Raw genomic sequence first — 18,967 nt, 5'->3', positions numbered from 1 at the left:
ATTATTATTATTATTGTACCCTCCATGGAGTGGGACTCATTGTGGGAGGCTCATTCAATTGACAATATATTTATCATACCGAATCTTAAAATCTTTAACGCGCTTTGCATTAACAACATATTCTGGTAATGTGTTCTATTCACTGACAATTCTCCATGTAAAAAACATCTCTCTCACAACCACTTCCTTATCTCTACATGTGATGTCAGAGTAGTACTTCTTATCATAGTGACACTACAATGTGCAGTCATTGCAACACTTGCAATATGTCCTCTAAACAGTTTACTGTCAACCATCACTCTCTGATGTTGACAGTACTGAACAACAAAAATACCAAACTGGTATCCTCTGTGGGTGCAGTAAGGAGATTGATTGTTGGATTGTCAGTCTCATAATAGTCTGCTAGAATTTTGATAGTGTGAGGCAACTATTTTTTTAAGGCAGATTCCAAAATTAGTATGTGCAATTTAAATTTGCATCTGTATAAATAAGTTTTTTTCTCCATTGAATACAGTGATCTAAATGAATGGCATGGTCTGCAACTTTTGAATGGCTATAGTCTACTGGATGTATAAGGGAGATTCTGAAAGTAATGCCTCCACTGTTAAAGCTTCCTACCAAAAAATGAGTGAGATAAAAAAATAAAAAAAGATCATTTGAGGTCTGTACTCGTTTTTTATACACTTTCTCCTTCCTTTTCAATACATTTTCTCCACTGTCTGTCAAGTTTTTCAAAGAAATTGTAGTAAAACTCTTCAGGTTGTTTTTGCAACCATGTCTCCATTTTCAAAATGGATACACTTAATGTCTTAAATTTAGGAAGTAACCAGAAATCTGATGGGAGAGGGGTTAAGTCTGGTGGAATAGTTAGTTAATTTTATCAGGGGAAGCAGCCATTGGCTAAGAAAGCACCACAAATATGATTTCGAAGCTAATATTTTCTGAACAGATGGTTCTAGCTCTATTTTGTAATCTTTTAACAACACCATGCTTCTGGAATGAGTAGTTGTGTGAAACATGGCAGATTCCATCTTTGTAGATTCATCTCTTGTAAGCATAAACAAAGATTCATTTCAGGGTGAATGACTAGAGCATCAAGGAAAGACAGACAATTTCTTTCACAATGGCAAAATGAATCCTTGGGTATTGGCTGATTTAAGGTATGCTAAAAATGTTTCTAATGTATTTGTGCCATGTTGTCAAATTGGAAACACATTATCAACATATAGCCATATAGTAGGTTTGAGCAAAGCCAATGTCTAAGGAAATTTTTTTTTCGAGTGTTCCAATAATAGACTGGTAATGAAAAGAAACAGGAGAATCCATTGCAGTGCTATGGTTTTTCTGGCAGGTAAAATAACTAGAATGCATTGTAAAATGAACAGGATGGATACAGGAAGAAAGAGATTTTGAATTAATTTACAGTTTTTTTTTAGGAGAGGTGTAGCATTAGTGAAAAGGGAGGTTATATCAGAACTTATGTCATTATATGCGAGGATGGTTTGACAGTTAAGATTTGAAATGTTCAGAATTTTTAATATGGTGAGAGAAAGTGCTTGTGCTAATAAGCATTTGGGTTGTTTTTATAAGGGATGTTAGTGTATTTTGGGCAGTCTATAAATCCAAAAATTTCGCTTAGGATTAATGAGGCTTAAGTTTTTGAATGATTTTGGGAAATCAGGATATAGCATTGTTTAGAAGTTCTTATTTTGTATGATTGTCTAGGAGCAGAGTCAGCTAAAGGAGTAGCTAAGTAGTGAGTTTTGTAGCTTTGCATATAATTCACAACACCAAGAGAAATAAATAAGATGTATTTGCTACTAATATTACTAATTGCTTTCTACCTAACATTAAAAACAGTTGAGACAGTACATAAGCATGATTGTCACCTATCAGTAGGTGTGCTTTAAAATATTGTAACAGACAAAAGAAAGGAACTGAAGTCCTAATTTGATGCCCTCTACTATTGTATAAAAAAAGTGTTATGTTGGAGATGTCTTAACAATCTATTTCTTTCAGATTTTTTGCACATTAATGTAGCCATACTTATTGAGGTTTGGCAAGTGTTTTTGAAGCAGCAACATTGCTGCTGCTGACTTCAAAAACAATCTCTCCAACTTGTAATGACTTCTATGTAGAGCCTGGTTTTTTTACTAGAAGTCTGTTGACATGCAAGGGTTGGTAAACTGAAGGGTCACTGTTTCACTGGAAACAGTCGCCCTTCAGTTAACCAACCCTTGCATGTCAAAAGACTTCTGGTACTCCACCATATAATTTTACTTTAGTTATCAGAATGACAAGTTGCCTTCTCAGTATGGTGAGATAAGTGGTAGATGCTGTATAAATGCTGATCTAAAGACAACTGAATAGATTAGCCTTTTTAAAATGCTGCCATCATCCCGAATTGTGTGAAATTGAAACACTGGTTTACTTCGCTGAAGGCTTTCTGCATTTACAAGCACACTAGCTTCATTCTTTTATGGGAGAAGATTGTCACCACTCATGTTCTCCTGGCAGACACTAACAAAACTATTCGTGTGTTAGAAGAGGAGCTTGCTGCGACACTGAACTTTGATCTTTGGATTATCCTTTTGAATGCTTCCGCAGAAAAAGAATTTCAGAAGATAAGATGTCTGCACATCAAGAAATATGTAAATAAATCTACTAAAAAAACCCAGCTTTCAAGCCTTAGCTACCTCCTAATACAGTAATCATCATTCATCCAGAAGCCAGAAGTAATTAGTGCACTCGCACGTAGCCATAACTATGCACTAGCACCTAAAAAAATATAAAAAATAAAAAATTCCTGCAGAAGAAATAATGATCCAAATAGAACGAGGTATCCTCAGCCTTATCAGACTGGATGTAGCCAATGTACTCACTCATTCTAAACTGCTAAAAAGCAACCTCTCAAGAAAAGAATTTGAAGCGCTGCAAGAAATCATAATTACCAAACCAGATAAGGGTTTGGTAATTAGTTGGTTTTAAACCAACTAGATTACACAGATAAGCTTGCCTCCTTACTTCAAGATTGCTCTACCTACCTTCCTATAGACTATGATCCCACCAATACACAGATCAGAAACACATTCCATAGGCTCCTTAAAAAGATTATCTCATGGTCTGTGGAAGTTGCAAACAAACTAAAACAATATAACTTGACCCCCCCCCCCCCCAGATATATGGACTATCAGAAATCTATGAACAAATGTGCCGTTTCGTCCCATTGTAGATGGCATTGATTCATCTACATGCAAATTAGCCAAAGTGCTCACACAGTATACTGGCAACACATCTTCACACACAAAAAAATCTGAGCCGACTTTAAAGCCAGTACAGAAAACCTCGCATTCCAACACACTTATATAATGGTCAGTTTTGATGGTATCCTCTTTATCCCACTCAAAGACACCTTTTAGACCTCATCCAAGCTATTATTTCTTCCCAATATCTCATTCCTATTTCAGTTTACCATTAACTCCAGGCTATTTCATTTGGCAAGGAAAATTCTACAAACAGAGGGGGCAGCCATGGGTTCTCTGGTCTCACTCTGATTACATACCAGCCTGATGGATCCCTGGCATTTTCTGTCTACAGGAAACCAACACATACAGGTAGATCTACCAGTAATCCATTCTGATAACAGTGCCCTAACTACTGAACTTGACCATATTCTCAACACTTTCTTAGCCAATGGCTGCAGTTCCCAAAAAAATATTAAAATTCTGTAACCGCAGGCACCCCCCCTTTCAGAGCAGAGATTACTAAGATATATCACCATTCCATATATCTGGGTTACATCAAAAAAATTCACAAAAACCTAAGTAAATACAACATTACAACTGCTTACAGACCATATAAAAAAAATAATAAATAAATAATGACAAAAATTTAATAATAATTATTATTTAAGGCATCTCCATGGAGTCTGAAGACTCATTGTGATGGACCCAAATCAACCACCATCATACACACAAATTGTATACCTTGAATCCATTCACTGTCAGAGAACTTGAAACCAATTCTAGCAATCCATTTTCACTCACTCACCACTCCCTATGCAAAAAATCTGGTTTGCACCCCCCCCTACTAATCACGCTCTTACACAACTTCCACGGAGGGCCCCCTAGTTCTCTATTTGTCATATATTAAAAAATTTCACTTGTATCAATTCTATAAAACCCCTTGAATATCTTAAAAGTTTCTATCATGTTTCCTCTTTTCCACCTATTAACTGAACTTTTGTAATCCACAAACCCTCAGCCTATCCTCATAGGGAGTATTCTACATACCTTTCACCATCTTGGTCACTCATTTCTGAATCTTTTCGACCACCTCCTGGTCCCCAAGAAACCCAGGTGACCAAACTTTTCTTTTATTTCCATTTTGTATTTCAATAAATTTAAAATTTCAATATTCTTGTTAATATTGAAATATTAACAAGAATATTGAAATTTCTTGAAATATTGAAATTGAAATTCAAGAATATTGTTTTCAATAAATGAAGTATTTCTTCATTTATTGAAAACAATAAATGAAGAAATAATAATTTTAGAAGATTATTTTCTAGGAGTGAAATTCCTTTGCTCCAGCCTGGAAATATATCTTCAGAGAAACAAATAAATTGTTCCAATTGAGACAGATTTAAAAAAAAAAAAAAAAAAATTCTCTCTGGGATTATTCATTCATGCAATTATAAAAAGTTCCTTTTGAATTGTTCCCTAGAGGAACATTTTATTTTGATTCAAAACCATTTCAATCCCTGGGTAGACTAGGAACAATTTCCTCAAATCTTAACAAGTATGGCTGTATCAGTTTGTCAAAAATCAGGGAGACGGTCATTTTAACACTGATTTAATACTTGTAAACTTCTCTTTATCCAGCGGTAGGTAGTGCCAAATTAGAACTTTAGTTCGTTCTTTGTGTTATACATTAGAATTTTAAACTGTTTGTGCTTTGAAGATGCTGGGTACAAAACCAGTGAAATATTAGCAGTTAAATAATTCGTGTGTGTGTGTGTGTGTTGTGAATTAAACAATAGAAATCAAAGGGAAATAAAAAAAAAAAAAAAAAAAAAAAGCTACAGGCATTTCTTAACTAATCTTCAGAGTATATTTTGAGTAGTATACAGTGTTCTCAAATTATACAAATGAAGACTTGAAACAGATCAGCAAAAAGTTAACTTGAAATCAGAATTCAAGTGAAGTGGACCTGAGGATCATTAAGAATTCTGTTATGCATGTGTCTTAACAAAACATCTAGTAATGGCAGTATAGTGAATAGTAAATATATTGATAAATAGATTTTAAACAAAGATTTTTTTTTTTTTTTTTATCATTACGAAATCTAAACTTCAAAATACTCGTATATTTAAAACATATACAAATATGAGATTGCACTGCTTGGAAAGAAGTCAATGGACACCATAGTGTGAGGAACAAACGGCTATGGCTCCCACCTTAATAAGATGTAGGACCTCCTTTCACTGTAATGACTGTAGCGATCCTATGGGGCATACTTTCTACAAGTGTACGATAGCAATCTGGGAATTTTGGACCATTCTTCCTGTAGGTATGTAAAGAGGTCTAATGTCAACCCCATTTACCTGACCCGATGTTCCAGTTCATCTCACAGATGTTCAATAATGTTGACATTAGGGCTCTGTGGAGGCCAGTCAAGTGTGGTTGATATTCGTGCTACAAACCACGCAGTTATAGCAGTAGCTTTATGACACAGTGCATTATCTTGTTGAAAGAGACAGTGGTCATTTCCATAGAAACGCCACAAAGTAGGAAGCATTGCATTGTCCAGAATGTTCAGATGCCTCTCAGAGTTCAGTGTTCACACCAGAAACAGAGATCTGAGGCCAAACCAGGAAAAACGGCACCATTACATCGCTACCTCCAAATTTCATATTTGGGGTTTATACACTGGTAAGAGATATTCACCGGGTGGTGACATTCATGTCTACAAACCATGCAGTTTAAAATTTTATGTATCCACCACACCAATACCCGTCCATCTGCTTGGTAGAGGTTGTAGCGTGATTTAGAATTCCAATCTTCTACGTCCCACTGTACATGCCCTTTGCACCACTAAAGATGATTTAGCATGTTGGTTTGGATAATGTGGGCTTGCATATTGCAGTCCTACCATGAAAACTCATGTGAGCCTTGGTTCTGAATGATTTTGTGCAGATTCGTGTTCTAATAGCTGCCTGGAACACTGCATTCAACATGTCAGCCAGCGAAAGCTGGTTTTTACTTATTACATACTCACCAAACAGTCATGTTTGATGATTATGTAATAAGTAAAAACACTGCGGTTAGCATTTGCACTTGACTCCCTGCACTTCCAAATCAGTATGGTATCATTAATTGTTGACCTGAGATAGCTCAATTTGAAACTATTAATAAAACTTGTGGTGGATTATCATAGTACAGGTTGTACATCCCAGGAGAGGATAAAACAAAAAAAAAAAGGGGGAGGGGATCAGACAGAAAAGCTATAAATCCCTTCTAATTGAATTCTTAGTCTTCTAACAACTAATGATGCAGTGGCACTGTGGTTCAGGGCAGATTTTATTATGTTTTTAAATCTGAGACTTATGTGCTATATATATACACAGCTAAATCCAAGCAGGCATTTAATTAATTTTTTTTTTTTCCTACACACATATTATTTCTTAATATTTTCATCTAAAAAAAAAATGAAGAAAATTAAAATTTTAAAGAAAATGTTCATACTGAAATTAATGATAAAATATTAATTTATTAAACTTTTTATTAGTGTACCATAGTTTTAAGTTAAACTAACTAAAATACTACCTTAAAATTTATTGAGAGATAATTTTCCATTGTTAGTCTATAAAATAGGGAAAAGAAATTAATTACTTCAAGTAATTTGTTTTAATTATCTTTTTCAGTGAAAATTGGTGTCTTCTATATTATATTTTACTTTCTCCTTGCTGTCTTTTGGACCATTATGTTACTGATTTTTTACCAGACACTGGACAATATTCGTCCTAAGTGGCAACTAGATCGCAGCAGAATTGGAACAAATCCAGGTGGGTGGAAGACTTAACTGCTTGTTACTAATTAAAGAAGCTAAATGTCATTCAGTCTTAACTAATTGTTTCAGATGCTCTAACAGAAGTAAAGTACAATTGAGCAGCTTTATTATGATTCAGTGAATGAATAACTTATTATATTTAATATATTTATGCACATCCTTTAACTTATTTGAATAAGATGTAAACATTTTAACTGTTACAAGGTGAACTTGGAAAAGTATATCTGTCTTCATTTCACAAGAAAAAGTAATTTTAATTTTTGAAACTATTAATTTTAAAATTGGTCTTAACCACGCATTAATTTAACATTTAACAACTATACATGAGACTCCATGGTTTTTGGCACATTTGATTCTTATTTATTGTCGGCTTTACTTAAGTTCATCTGAAGTGACAAAACCACGGAGTCTCATGTATAGTTGTTAAATGTCCAGATAATTGAGTTATCTGGGGAGTTAATTGAGCAATAATCATATGTTAATTATCCATTTATGTTGAAAAATTTTATTTGATGCTCAGTTAAGTGTATATGATTAATTGAATGAGTGAAGATTGAGATTGTGGAAATTATTAGTGCTGTTTAAAAGAGTCAGATGACATACTAATCTGTTGAAGGATAACTGGGATTTTTGATATTTAGGGTTTGTACCCACAGTCTATTGGTCAGACAAAATCCTGTTCAGTTCAAACTTGATCTTTATTGTGATCTTTAGTTTACATGAGAGGTACTGATATAGCAAAGCACTTGATGGCAGACATAATCTGCCTTGTGTAATGAGTCACTGAAATATTTGATCATCTTGGTTGTTAAGTGGATAACTTTTCAGATCTCTGACCTGTGAGTTCAAATCCCAATGTGCATATGTGTTTGTAATTATCTGGAGGGTGGTAAATGATCAACATCTAGTGTGAGATCACAACTCTGCTTATTAGAGGCTTGAAATGGCTTAAAACTTCCATCTTTTGTCTCTAGAGGACTTTAGGATTATTTAATCTTCCTGTCCACAGTACTAAATATGCTGTTATGTTGCCAGTCTTTTGTAGGTGGGAATTGACATAGAAATCTTATTATTGAAAAAGAAACAGCAGTTATTATTTTATAATAACTGCTGTTTCTTTTTCAATTTACAATAATAATCGTCAATACACCTTGAGGGTACATGGCAGGAATTTGATGAGTAGGCAAATAATGTTTTCACCTCAAAACTTGAAGTGCCTAAAATGATCAAAAACTTGTGAAACTGAAAATGAGTTTCTTGAGTTTTTGAGGAACAACTACCTCAGGCAATATGTAACAGAGTACACATGAGGATCATCTCATCAGAGGATCTCATTATAAATGAGGTGTCAAATCTCCAGTTGGTGAGAGTGACCATGAAGTGATTATCTGTGTGGTTGCCAATCATGTGAAGACTTCTGTGAGGAAAGAGTATATGTGGAACACAAGGCTGGTAATTATGAGAAGCTCGAGAGACAGCTTGCAGCTGTATCATGGAATGAGAAGTTGGGTGGAAAGGAGATCAATGCTTGGATGACATTCAAGAACTATTTAGTAGAAGCAATGTCTAAATGTATTCCAAAGGTCAGAAGGTTAAATAAGGTAGGTATGAAATGGATGAATGGAAAAAGATTACACATGTGATACATACATACATAGTTTATTCACAATATGATACAATGTGAAGAGGGAAAAGAGATTTATATTAAAAATTAAATATTGCGAATTATGGTCTTCCAAGTCTATCTTGAGCTAACTGGTAGATGTCAGATGGAGTTTTGCAGTTCAGCCTACTGATGGTTTCACATCTGTATTGCCAAAATTGTTTGCATGGTCTTCCTCTACTGAGTTTGCCATCTTCTGGTTTGTACAGGATGAGAGATTCCAAAAAGGGTGAGACTTCAGGATGTCTGAGTTGTAGTTTTTTGACTATACTGACAAGTGGTTCTTGCTTAGCCAGATTTAGCACAGCAGAGTTAGTGATGCGGTCCATCCAGGTGTATCCAAGGATCAGTCTGAGACATGTAGTTCCAAAGGAGTTAATTAGATCTGTAGTTTTTTGGTGCTTATTGTCCAGGTTTGAGAACCATACAAGATGATGGATCTACTGGTTGCATGGTATAGTCTTAATTTGTCTGATACAGAGAAAACATGCATTATGGATGCAACATAAGAGGAGTAGTAATAATCCGTTCCATGAGCTTTTGCTGCCTTTACCGAGTCACCCATCCCTCCTTGCCTGTTCTTTGTGAATACAAAGAACAGGCAAGGAGGATGGGTAAGTTGGTAAGGATGGCAAAAGTTCAGTATGAGCAGCAGTTAAGAAATGAAGCAAAAAAAAATCCTAGGGAGTTTTATTTATATATATATATATATATATATATATATACAGGGTGTTCGGGATAAATTTGACATATTTATAATTAATTATATTTTTCCGTAAGTTACATATATTAACACACACTTCTCTTCATTTAAAAGTTTGGACCCTTCTTCATTCATATACAAGATGTCAGAAAGGATGGATAGCTGGAACCCACCTGAATCATGGAAGAGAATAACTTGTATCATGATGATTCGTGCCCGCCATCAAAATAAGGATATTACGACTGCTGCCCAATGCTCCCTGAATACAGTAAAAACAATCAGGCATGAACTAGAGACTTGCAATGGTGACTACGAGGATGTAGCAAGAAGAAAGATCCCTAGCAGACGATCTGATTGCGTTCGTACAGCAGAATTCCTCGCAAATCTGCAGGAACAGGTGTTGAAGAACCCTGGCATTGGAATTCGGGCTTTGTTCGTGGAGTTGCTAACTGTAGTCAAGCCCTGGATAACAAGGGTAGCCAATGGTAGGCCGTATGTACGGCAGCAGGATTCGGCCCCTTGCCACACCTCTGGGAAAAGTCAAAAATGGTTGTCTGAAAATTTCTACGACTTCACCAGTCCAAATGTTTGGCCTCCAAACTCCCCAGACCTTAACCCCATGGATTATTTTGTATGGGGCGCAGTTGAAAAAGACACCAATCGCACTTCCAGTAATACAAAAGCCCAGTTAATGGATAAAATTAAAACAGTTTTTGCGGCCCTTCCCAGGGAGACTGTAGCATCAGCTTGTTCGAGGTTCCGAAGCAGAATTGAAGCTGTGATCGATGCTAATGGTGGTTATTTTGAGTAAATCTTGTTGATAGTATTGTAATTAACTCTGCCTGTAATGTTTTTTTGTCAATTCATTAAATTTAATAGATACAAAGAAGATTTTCTTTTTCCTTACGAAACTGTCAAATTTATCCCGAACACCCTGTATATATATATAGACAGAAAAAAAAAAAAGATTATGGTAGGATGGCATTGATTAGAGAAAATGGTATAAGGACAACCAGATATTTAATGAGCAGTTCTTAGTGGTCTTTTATCCTTGTGAATGTGACATGAATAGTTTGAGAGCAGTGGATGATGATAAGGAGAGGCTGACTGTGACTGAGGTGGAGGTGTATGAGGAATTAAGCAAACTTGATGTTCATAAAGCTGTGGGACTTGATATATCACTGCATATTTTGAAAGAATGTGCCAGGGAGTTCACATCTGCCTTGACCTTTTATTTAATGAATCTTACATTGGGTCAAGTTCCAAAGGAGTGGAAGAAAGACAAGATTGTACTGCTTCATAAAGGAGGTGACAGAATTCAAGCACATTTATAGGCCAATCTGTGTGTCAGGTGTTGGGATTTGGAAAGAGTTTGAAAGGCTAGTGAAAATTGGGATCTAGAATTGGTTTGACAACAATGGTATTATCTTTGATACAGTATGAATTTGCTAAAGAGAGGTCATGTTTTAGTAATCTACTAAAACATACTCGATAGTATACTTAGACTTTGCAATGTTTTTAATAGATTACCGATTACCATTGATAGCCAAACTAGAGTGGATGGAGTTGGACATTGGACTAGTGTATCGGATTGGAGATTGGCTATCTCATAGGTATCAACAAGTTGTGTATTGGGAATTGACATTCCAGAAGAGGAAAGCCACTAGTGGTGTGCCTCATAGGTCTGTTTTAGGGCTATTGCTTTTTAACTGTTATGTTAATGATATTGGAGAAGATTTGAATGGGGACATTCAGTTGTTTGCAGATAATGCAAAGTGTAGATGAACTATGAGGAGTAGACCAGATGTTGTGGCCTTACAAGAAGACTTGAATAGATTGAGTGAGTGAATGGGTGTGGTGTTAGTTCAGTGTTATGAAATGACAAAGTTTTAAAATTTGGAAACCAAAGATGGGATGTAGATGTTGGGGATATATTGATGGAGGTTGAGGAAATAAGTGATCATGGATAAGGATCTGAAATTTATATATTGCCAAAATTGTGAGGACAACATAATGAATTCTGGCAATGATGTGGAATACACAGACTTGTAGAAGTAAAGAGATTCTGGTTTCATTCTATAAGGCTCTGATTAGGCTACATATGGATTACTGCACAGATTTGGTCACCTGGTTTTCAAAAAGATGAAGAAATGTTATAGAGGGTCCAGAGGCACTTGACCAAATAGTTTCTGATCTCTGTAATGTTGAATATGAAAAAATGTTGAGACGATGCAGTTTGCAGAGTTTAGTGGATAGGGAAGAGGGCAATGTGATAGAACTGTACAAGTTGGTAAGGGGATTGTTATAGGATTAATGCTGAAGAGGTTTTTCATAAAATCGTGGGAAATTGGGCAAGAACAACAGGTCATCCCTCGAAGCTGTATAAGGAGGGAGTGAAAAGAAGGTTTTTTGCATGGAGAGTTGTGAATGATTGGAATGCATTGCTTGAGAATGTGGTGCACATAGAGAATTTGAATGTATTTAAGGCATGGTATGATGAGCTATGTGTATGATCCCATGGAGAGTCACAGACTTATCCAAGGACCTCCTGGATGAGTCTGCAACTCCCTGGGGTCTTAGGGTAATAATAATTACTTCAAAGGCATGAACTTTGCCCAGAGGCTCCATGTATTGGTTGCTCTTATCTGGTACTTGAAGAATTTCTCTGGCTTTGATCACTTCAAACTCTAGTTTTTGCCAGTGAATAAATACAGTGACAAAGAAACTCAGAAAACCATATCATGCTTAAGTAAACTCATGATCAATCTACAATTATAATTAATGCTTTAAACACCAGAGATTTTGATGTTTAAAGCATTAGTTTTTTTTTAATGCACAAAGATTGTCCATGTGGTATTAAATAATACCAAATCTTAATTATTCTAAAATATATCATAGATTTATTTGATAAGTTTTTGAGACCTTTTAAGGTTTTCCTTACTAATAATTGCTATAGGCCAGGGAGTTCCAGATGATCTGGAAGGCATCTGGAACTGTAGGTGGGGGAGGGACAGAGTATTGGACCTGGTCACAGGATTAGAAGAGATATTCACAACCAAGGTGACCACAGTGCCTTCTTGACTCGGGAGATTGTTAAACACAAGGAACTACAAGGCAGGTGATTATGGCAAACTTGGGAAGAAGCTTAAATCTGTGCCATGGATAAAACAATGCAGGGTAAGGATGTTAGTAGTGCATGGGATATAGTTAAGGGTCATCTAGAGCAGTGCTTCCCAAACTGTGGGCCTCGGCCCCCTTGGGAGCCATAGGTTTTGTTGGGGGGGGGTGAAATAATAACAAATTTAAAATCTTTTAAGACAGTAGATTTTTTTTATCTTAAAAGAAATGTATTTAATTTTTATTATTTATTATTTCTTTTTTGTTATTTTTTATATTTTAATGGGAAAAAATCGCACGTTGGTGCGGGTTCACAAATTTTGCTTCCTGCGTATTTCGGCACTTAATGAATATTAGTAAATATATACTTATTCATATAAGTTTCATTTCAAAGCAGAAATCTAAGAATTGCAGTTTCAAATATTTCATCTGATATTGGTGTAGCACTATTGAAACACATCCATCACATTAAATTGTTGTTAAACTTTTAAGTTTTTAATTCTTTTTTTATTACTAATCGTTTTACATTTCATGTGCATGTACTGCAAATGTACAATAACAATATATCTATCGATATAAAAATATTAGATAATGTGCATGTAAGATGCTAAAAATGTAATATTTGCACATGATTTTTGCAATATTCGCTGTGTATGTTTTGTATTGAATATAAATACAATAAATATTATAATAATATATGTCTATATTACGATTTATTTTCGAGGGGGATCATCATCATCAAATTCCTGCTATGTACCCTCAAGGGGTGTACAGGATATGACAGTACTACATGAAAAAATTACATCATTACTAACTTCCTATCTACAATTTTCCTCCAAATCAGTCTATTACTTGTCAAGACTCCAACATTATCAGATCTTATATTTCTATCGTCTAAGGCACTTTGTACCGTATCAATCCACCTATATCTTGGTCTTCCTCTGGGTCGTTTTCCTGCCAACCTGGCAGAGAACACTTGTTTTGCTAATCTTTCCTCTCCCATTCTATTTAAGTGACCGTACCATCTGAGATTAGCTCTGCTAACGCATTCCTGGATGCTGACAATGTCAAGTTCATTCCTAATATCCTCATTTTTAATATGATATTGCCATTGATGCCATCTGTTTACGCCTCTAATCTTTCTCAGGACTCTCATATCTGCGGTCTCTAGTCTCTGGTCAAGTGTTTTACTTCTGATCCAGCTCTCAGATCCATAAGTTAAAATTGGTTTCAACACAGTCTTGTATACAGCTAATTTAGTGTTCCGACTAATTTCTTTCTTATTCCATATGAATTTATTCAACTGACTTCCCACGATACCAGCTTTGCTGATTCTGTTATCTATTTCTATATTTAGTTTATCATCTTCAGTAAAAATTGTGCCTAAGTAGCTGAAATGTTTTACTTGTTCCACAGGTTCTCCATTCACAACACAGTTGACATTTTCAATCATTCTGCCTATTTTCATTGTCTTTGTCTTTTTATTGCTGACCTTCATACCATATCTATTACAACAGCCATTCAATTTAGTCAGAGAATCTTGCAGACTTGTAGCGGATTTATTTAGAAGTATAACATCATCCGCATAAAGCAAAGAGCTGACATCAACATCTCCAATTCTGATATCAGGTTCAATACCACTTTCCTTCATAATGTGATCCATATAGATAATGAATAACAGAGGGGATAATGTACATCCTTGTCTCACACCAGATTTAACATTAAACCATCTTCCTGTACTTCCTTCAATTCTAACTGCTGACTTACAACTCAAATAAAGACTAAGTATTGCTTGATATAATGCCCCATTGACACCATATAACTGCAGCGTATTGAATAGCTTCTCTCTTGGCACCTTGTCATATGCCTTTTTCAAATCGACAAAACTTAAATACAGATCTTTGTTATATTCCCATGCTTTCTCGACTATTTGTCGTAAAGTGAAGATCTGATCCTGACAGCCTCTATTTGGCCTGAATCCAGCTTGTTCTTCACTAAGCTTTTCTTCCACAATTCTTCTCAACCATTTCTCAAGTATACTGGCATAGATCTTGCCAGGAACACTCAGTAGGGAAATACCTCTCTTTTTCCAAAAGTGTTTTGGAAAAAGGGCCCTGACATCCAGAAGTTTTAGGAAGCACTGATCTAGAGGAAGCCATATTAAAGTGTATATCTACGGTATGGAGGGTTAATCAGATAGGAGGTAGATGGATGCATAATATCAATAAGCAGAAGCTACAGAAGAAGAAAATGCTGTGAAGGATATATAAAGAGAAAGGTGACGAGCAAACTCATGAACAGTGCAAGGCTCGGGCAAGAAAGGTGACCAGCATGTCAAGGAAGACAAAATCAGATTATTAAAAGAATCTAGCCAAGCAGGCCAAAGGAAAACCCAAAGATTTCTTTATGTGGCAAGTAAAAGGAAGAACGACTATGGAAGATTAACTTTAATGAGTAATGATGGTGAGGAGGAGACAGAAGTGGATAAAATAGATGAATTACTGAGTGACCACTTTGCAAGGGTTTATCATCCTAATGAGGTTACTGCTTTAACATGTGACACTAATGTGGGAACAGAGATGGATGAATTGGTATTGCAGAACCTCAATGTAAATACAGCTATGGAATATCAGCTAGGGTTTTGCAAGAAGGTGCAAGGGAAATGGTAGTGCCCTTGATTAGCTCTTTAAGTCTCAGCTGTGATAGATTTCCAAGGGAGTAGGAAGAGGGCAAAATAATTCCCTTGCATAAGGGAGGTTCTAAGACTGCAGTAGCAAATTATAGACCAATCAGTGTCTCAGCCATAGTGGTAAAAGTGGAAAAACTAGTAAAGAAAAAAAGTAAAACTAGAAAAATGGTCAAAAAGAGAATTTAAGAATGGGTAAATTTAAAAATGTGATACTGTATGAAGGTTGTGACATGGCTTTGTGAAGGGTCGGTAATGCCTTAGTAATTTGCTAACTTTTTATAACAGAGTAATAGCCGAGTTGGATAAAGGAAATGGCTACACAATGATTTTGCAAAGGCATATGATAGAATACCACAGGGAACTCTATTACACAAATTAGAATAAATGGGGATGGATATGACACTGGTTAAGTGGATAAAAGGGTAGCTGCTGGACAGATATCAAAAAGTGGTATATGGAGGGGCAGAATTGAGGCAAAAACAGCTGACTAGTGTGATGCAAGGTTTGCTGCTTGGCCAATGCTGTTTAATTTGTACGTAAATGATATAGGAAATAACCTGAAAGGAAAAATTCATTGTTTGCTGATGATACGAAATTAGGTGGAGTAGGTGATGTGGAGAGTTGGCAGGATGTTTAAAGAGGCTGTCAGTATGGGCAAACTTAATGGGTGTCAATTTAATGTTTAATAAGCTGTGTACCATATTAATTGCACTGTACTCTAGGAAATAGATGAAGCCAGAGATTTAGTGGTGGTGGTAGACAGAGTTGAAGTTTAGAGGACATATTGCTAAGGTAGCCATAATTGTTAATGTGTTCTTCAGTAGCCAAACAATCATAAGATTGTTTGGCTATTGAAGAACACATTAACAAGTAGAGATAAGGAAGTTGTTATTCCTCTTTATAAGGCCTTGATTCGCCCACATCTGAATCACTGTGCTCAAGTCTAGTCCCCTGGGTTTATTGGGGATGGGGAAGCAGTGGAGAGGATTCAGAGGCAAGTGACCAAGATGGTGAGTGGCCTGTGGAAAGTTGAATAAAAGTGGTTAGAGGTGTTTTTTTGCTTGGAGCATTCTGATTGAGTGGAATGGGTTGCCAGAGTCAGTTGTGAGTGCTTGGTCTGTTAAATGGGTTCAAGGAGAGACGTGATAGATTGATTTCCCGTGATGATTATTCGGACTCCATTGATTTAGCAAAATAGATTTTTTTTTTTTATTTGTTTCCATAAAATAAAGTTTTCTTACAAGGGTATATTTGCTTGAGATCAAAGCAAGTAATTTAAATAAATGTGTAAGAAAATGACAAAAATTCTGGTGTGTTTGTTAGTGGGAATATATCATCCGAAACTGAGATTATTTAAGACTACAGGTGGATTTTTTTCCCTCTTTTTTTTTGGTTCTTATATTAGCTACTGAGTTTTTTTAAAAAAAAAAAGTAAATTTCGTTAATGTAATGGCCAGATTTGGTAGCAACAAATCAATGGTCAGAGTAATGCCAGCTAATTAGATTTTAAGTAGATTATGCGCTGCACATGTTTTGAAGTTTTATTGATTTATGGGAACAGCTCATTAAAAATTAGAAATGGTTAACAATGACTTTCAACATTTGTGATATCAGTGTAAATGTGATTTATAATGTTCAGAAGACACCAGATAGGTGAAAGAGCAGGAGGGAGGGTGTTAACAGTAATATTGACTATTCATGGTACGCTGAATTTCAGTTTTTTATTATTATTTTCATTATTTTTTTTTAAATATTGCTTTGATGCATGAGAGGCTACAAAGTCTATAATAAATGAATGCTGTGTATGTACAAGTCAGGAGGAAAAGTAATCTGTTGATATTCTTCTTGAAGAGCTAGAGGGTGCAGTCTTTGGAGAAGCCTTTGTAGGGAAAGGCTGTTCCACAGAACCAAGATAGATGGGATGAAAGGTGAATGGAAATGAGTCATCATTTCAATTGTAAAAGGATGTTAAGTAGCTGTTGCTTGTTATTGTAGGTTTAACAGAAATGGGGCATTACAGATATTAGTTATACAAAACAGAATCCATGGAAATATCTGTAGAAGAGAGAAATGCAGAAAACTGACTCTTGATAGCAGGGGAGAGAGAAAAAGAGAGAGACTGTCGTGTGTGTGAAAGAGGGAGGGTGTGTCAATTAGCTGAACTACCCTCTTCCAGATGGCAAAAATTTTTAGAGAGATTTTGGTGCATCATTTAAATATGAGAGTAGTATTCCCAGGTTGGAGCAGATTTGTAGAGTTCAGAGCTGAAAAATATGCTTTTTTTTTTTTTTTTTTTTTGAAGCTGATGATGCTATAGAAGTGATATGTTTGTTCCAAGAAAGTTCTGATCTCAACAAAGCATTATTGAGGTCATGTTTGTGAGGAGAAGGGATAAAATTGTGTTTTGGAGTCAGTGAAATGTGACTAGGTTGTCATCACCCCAATGAAGGATGATATAGAGATCAGAGTTTAGTGCACAGATTATAGATGATCTTACTGCTTAAAACAGGTTGGGCATTACAGGGGTTGTAGGAAGACTGGAGGGTGCCATTATTAGCAAAACTGTGGACAGGTTTGAAGTCAGTGAGAGAAGGTTTTATATATGAGGAAGAGGGTAGGAGCCTGCATTAATGGGAAAATCTCAAACACCCTCCACCACTTTGCAGTGAATGTCTATTCTACTTCCAACTGTCTTTGCAATCTATCGTAATCACCTACTGTTTAATTCAACATCAATTTTTATTGAAAAGCTCTTACATGATTTCCTACCTCTCAAGTTAAAATTGCATGATTACTCATTATAAGAGCTATCTCATTCAGTCCTCAATCCATTCAGTGAAATGAGTGGTGGAGACAGAGTTGTAGAGTAGGTGCCCTCCCTTGATGAGTCTTTGGACTCCCTGGAGGTAATAATAATAATATTAAGTATTATTACATGACTTATTATTATAAGTCATGTAATAATAATAATATCTAGTTTCCCCGACTACCTTTATGCTCACTCAAAAAACTGATTAATTTCTCCAAGCACCTGACACCAAATCCATTTAAGTATAACCCATCCTACAAGTACAAATCCTTTCTACCATCACAAACACTCCTTGTAGTCTATGTATTGAATTTATCGAGTAATCTCAATTCTCCATTTCAGCTCTCCATGCCCTATTTGGCAAATTGCTCATAATCTTGACTCCTTTTGCCTCATTCAACAACTGTTTCATATCTTCTCTCATCTCTTTTCAAGTCGCTGTTTTTCAGACTGATACAATCACATCTACTTCTTCAATCCTTTCGTATAGCCTCAGTCACATTACAAATTTTGAATATTTTGATTATTTTCATTATTTGCTCGTCTAGCACACTCCTAATCATAAAATTGCCATATCCTTTTTCAGTGTTTTTATATTTTAAATATCCTTTTTCTCTCCTTGTATTTTTGTTTCCTTTCTTAGCTTTCCTAATATTTACTAAGCATTTTCCAGTCTCTCTCTAACTCTTGTTTTGTATTGTGAAATGCCTCGTTGAAGAACCCATAAGATTTCTGTCATGGTTCTGTACTTTTCTGATTTTACCTCAGCTACTTCCATATTACTTGTCTCACATCCACATCTTTCACACTTATATCACTTGTTGCATCCTACCGCTTTCATTCATGCTTGTGTTCTTTCTCACACACCTTCACTGCTTATCATGCTAGCTCATTCAGTACTTAATTAGAAATCTC

At 35.6% G+C, this 18,967-nt stretch overlaps 1 protein-coding gene across 1 annotated transcript in view; it reads left to right on the top strand.

The window, feature by feature from the left end:
• The window catches only part of LOC150100808 (sodium/potassium-transporting ATPase subunit beta-2-like), a 100,964-nt gene that overhangs the window by 26,924 nt on the left and 55,073 nt on the right, over window positions 1–18,967 (top strand). Inside the window, exon 2 of the mRNA XM_090401475.1 lies at window positions 6,926–7,066. Within this exon, the coding sequence (XP_090257601.1) occupies window positions 6,926–7,066 (141 nt within the window). The remainder of the gene's footprint in view (window positions 1–6,925; window positions 7,067–18,967) is intronic.

Source organism: Typopeltis vanoorti, chromosome 12, assembly GCF_054136105.1.
Source record: "Typopeltis vanoorti isolate ZY-2024b chromosome 12, IOZ_Tvanoo_1.0, whole genome shotgun sequence".
Classification (NCBI taxonomy): Eukaryota; Metazoa; Arthropoda; class Arachnida; order Uropygi; family Thelyphonidae; genus Typopeltis; species Typopeltis vanoorti.
This window is presented reverse-complemented; position numbering and strand designations above follow the sequence as displayed.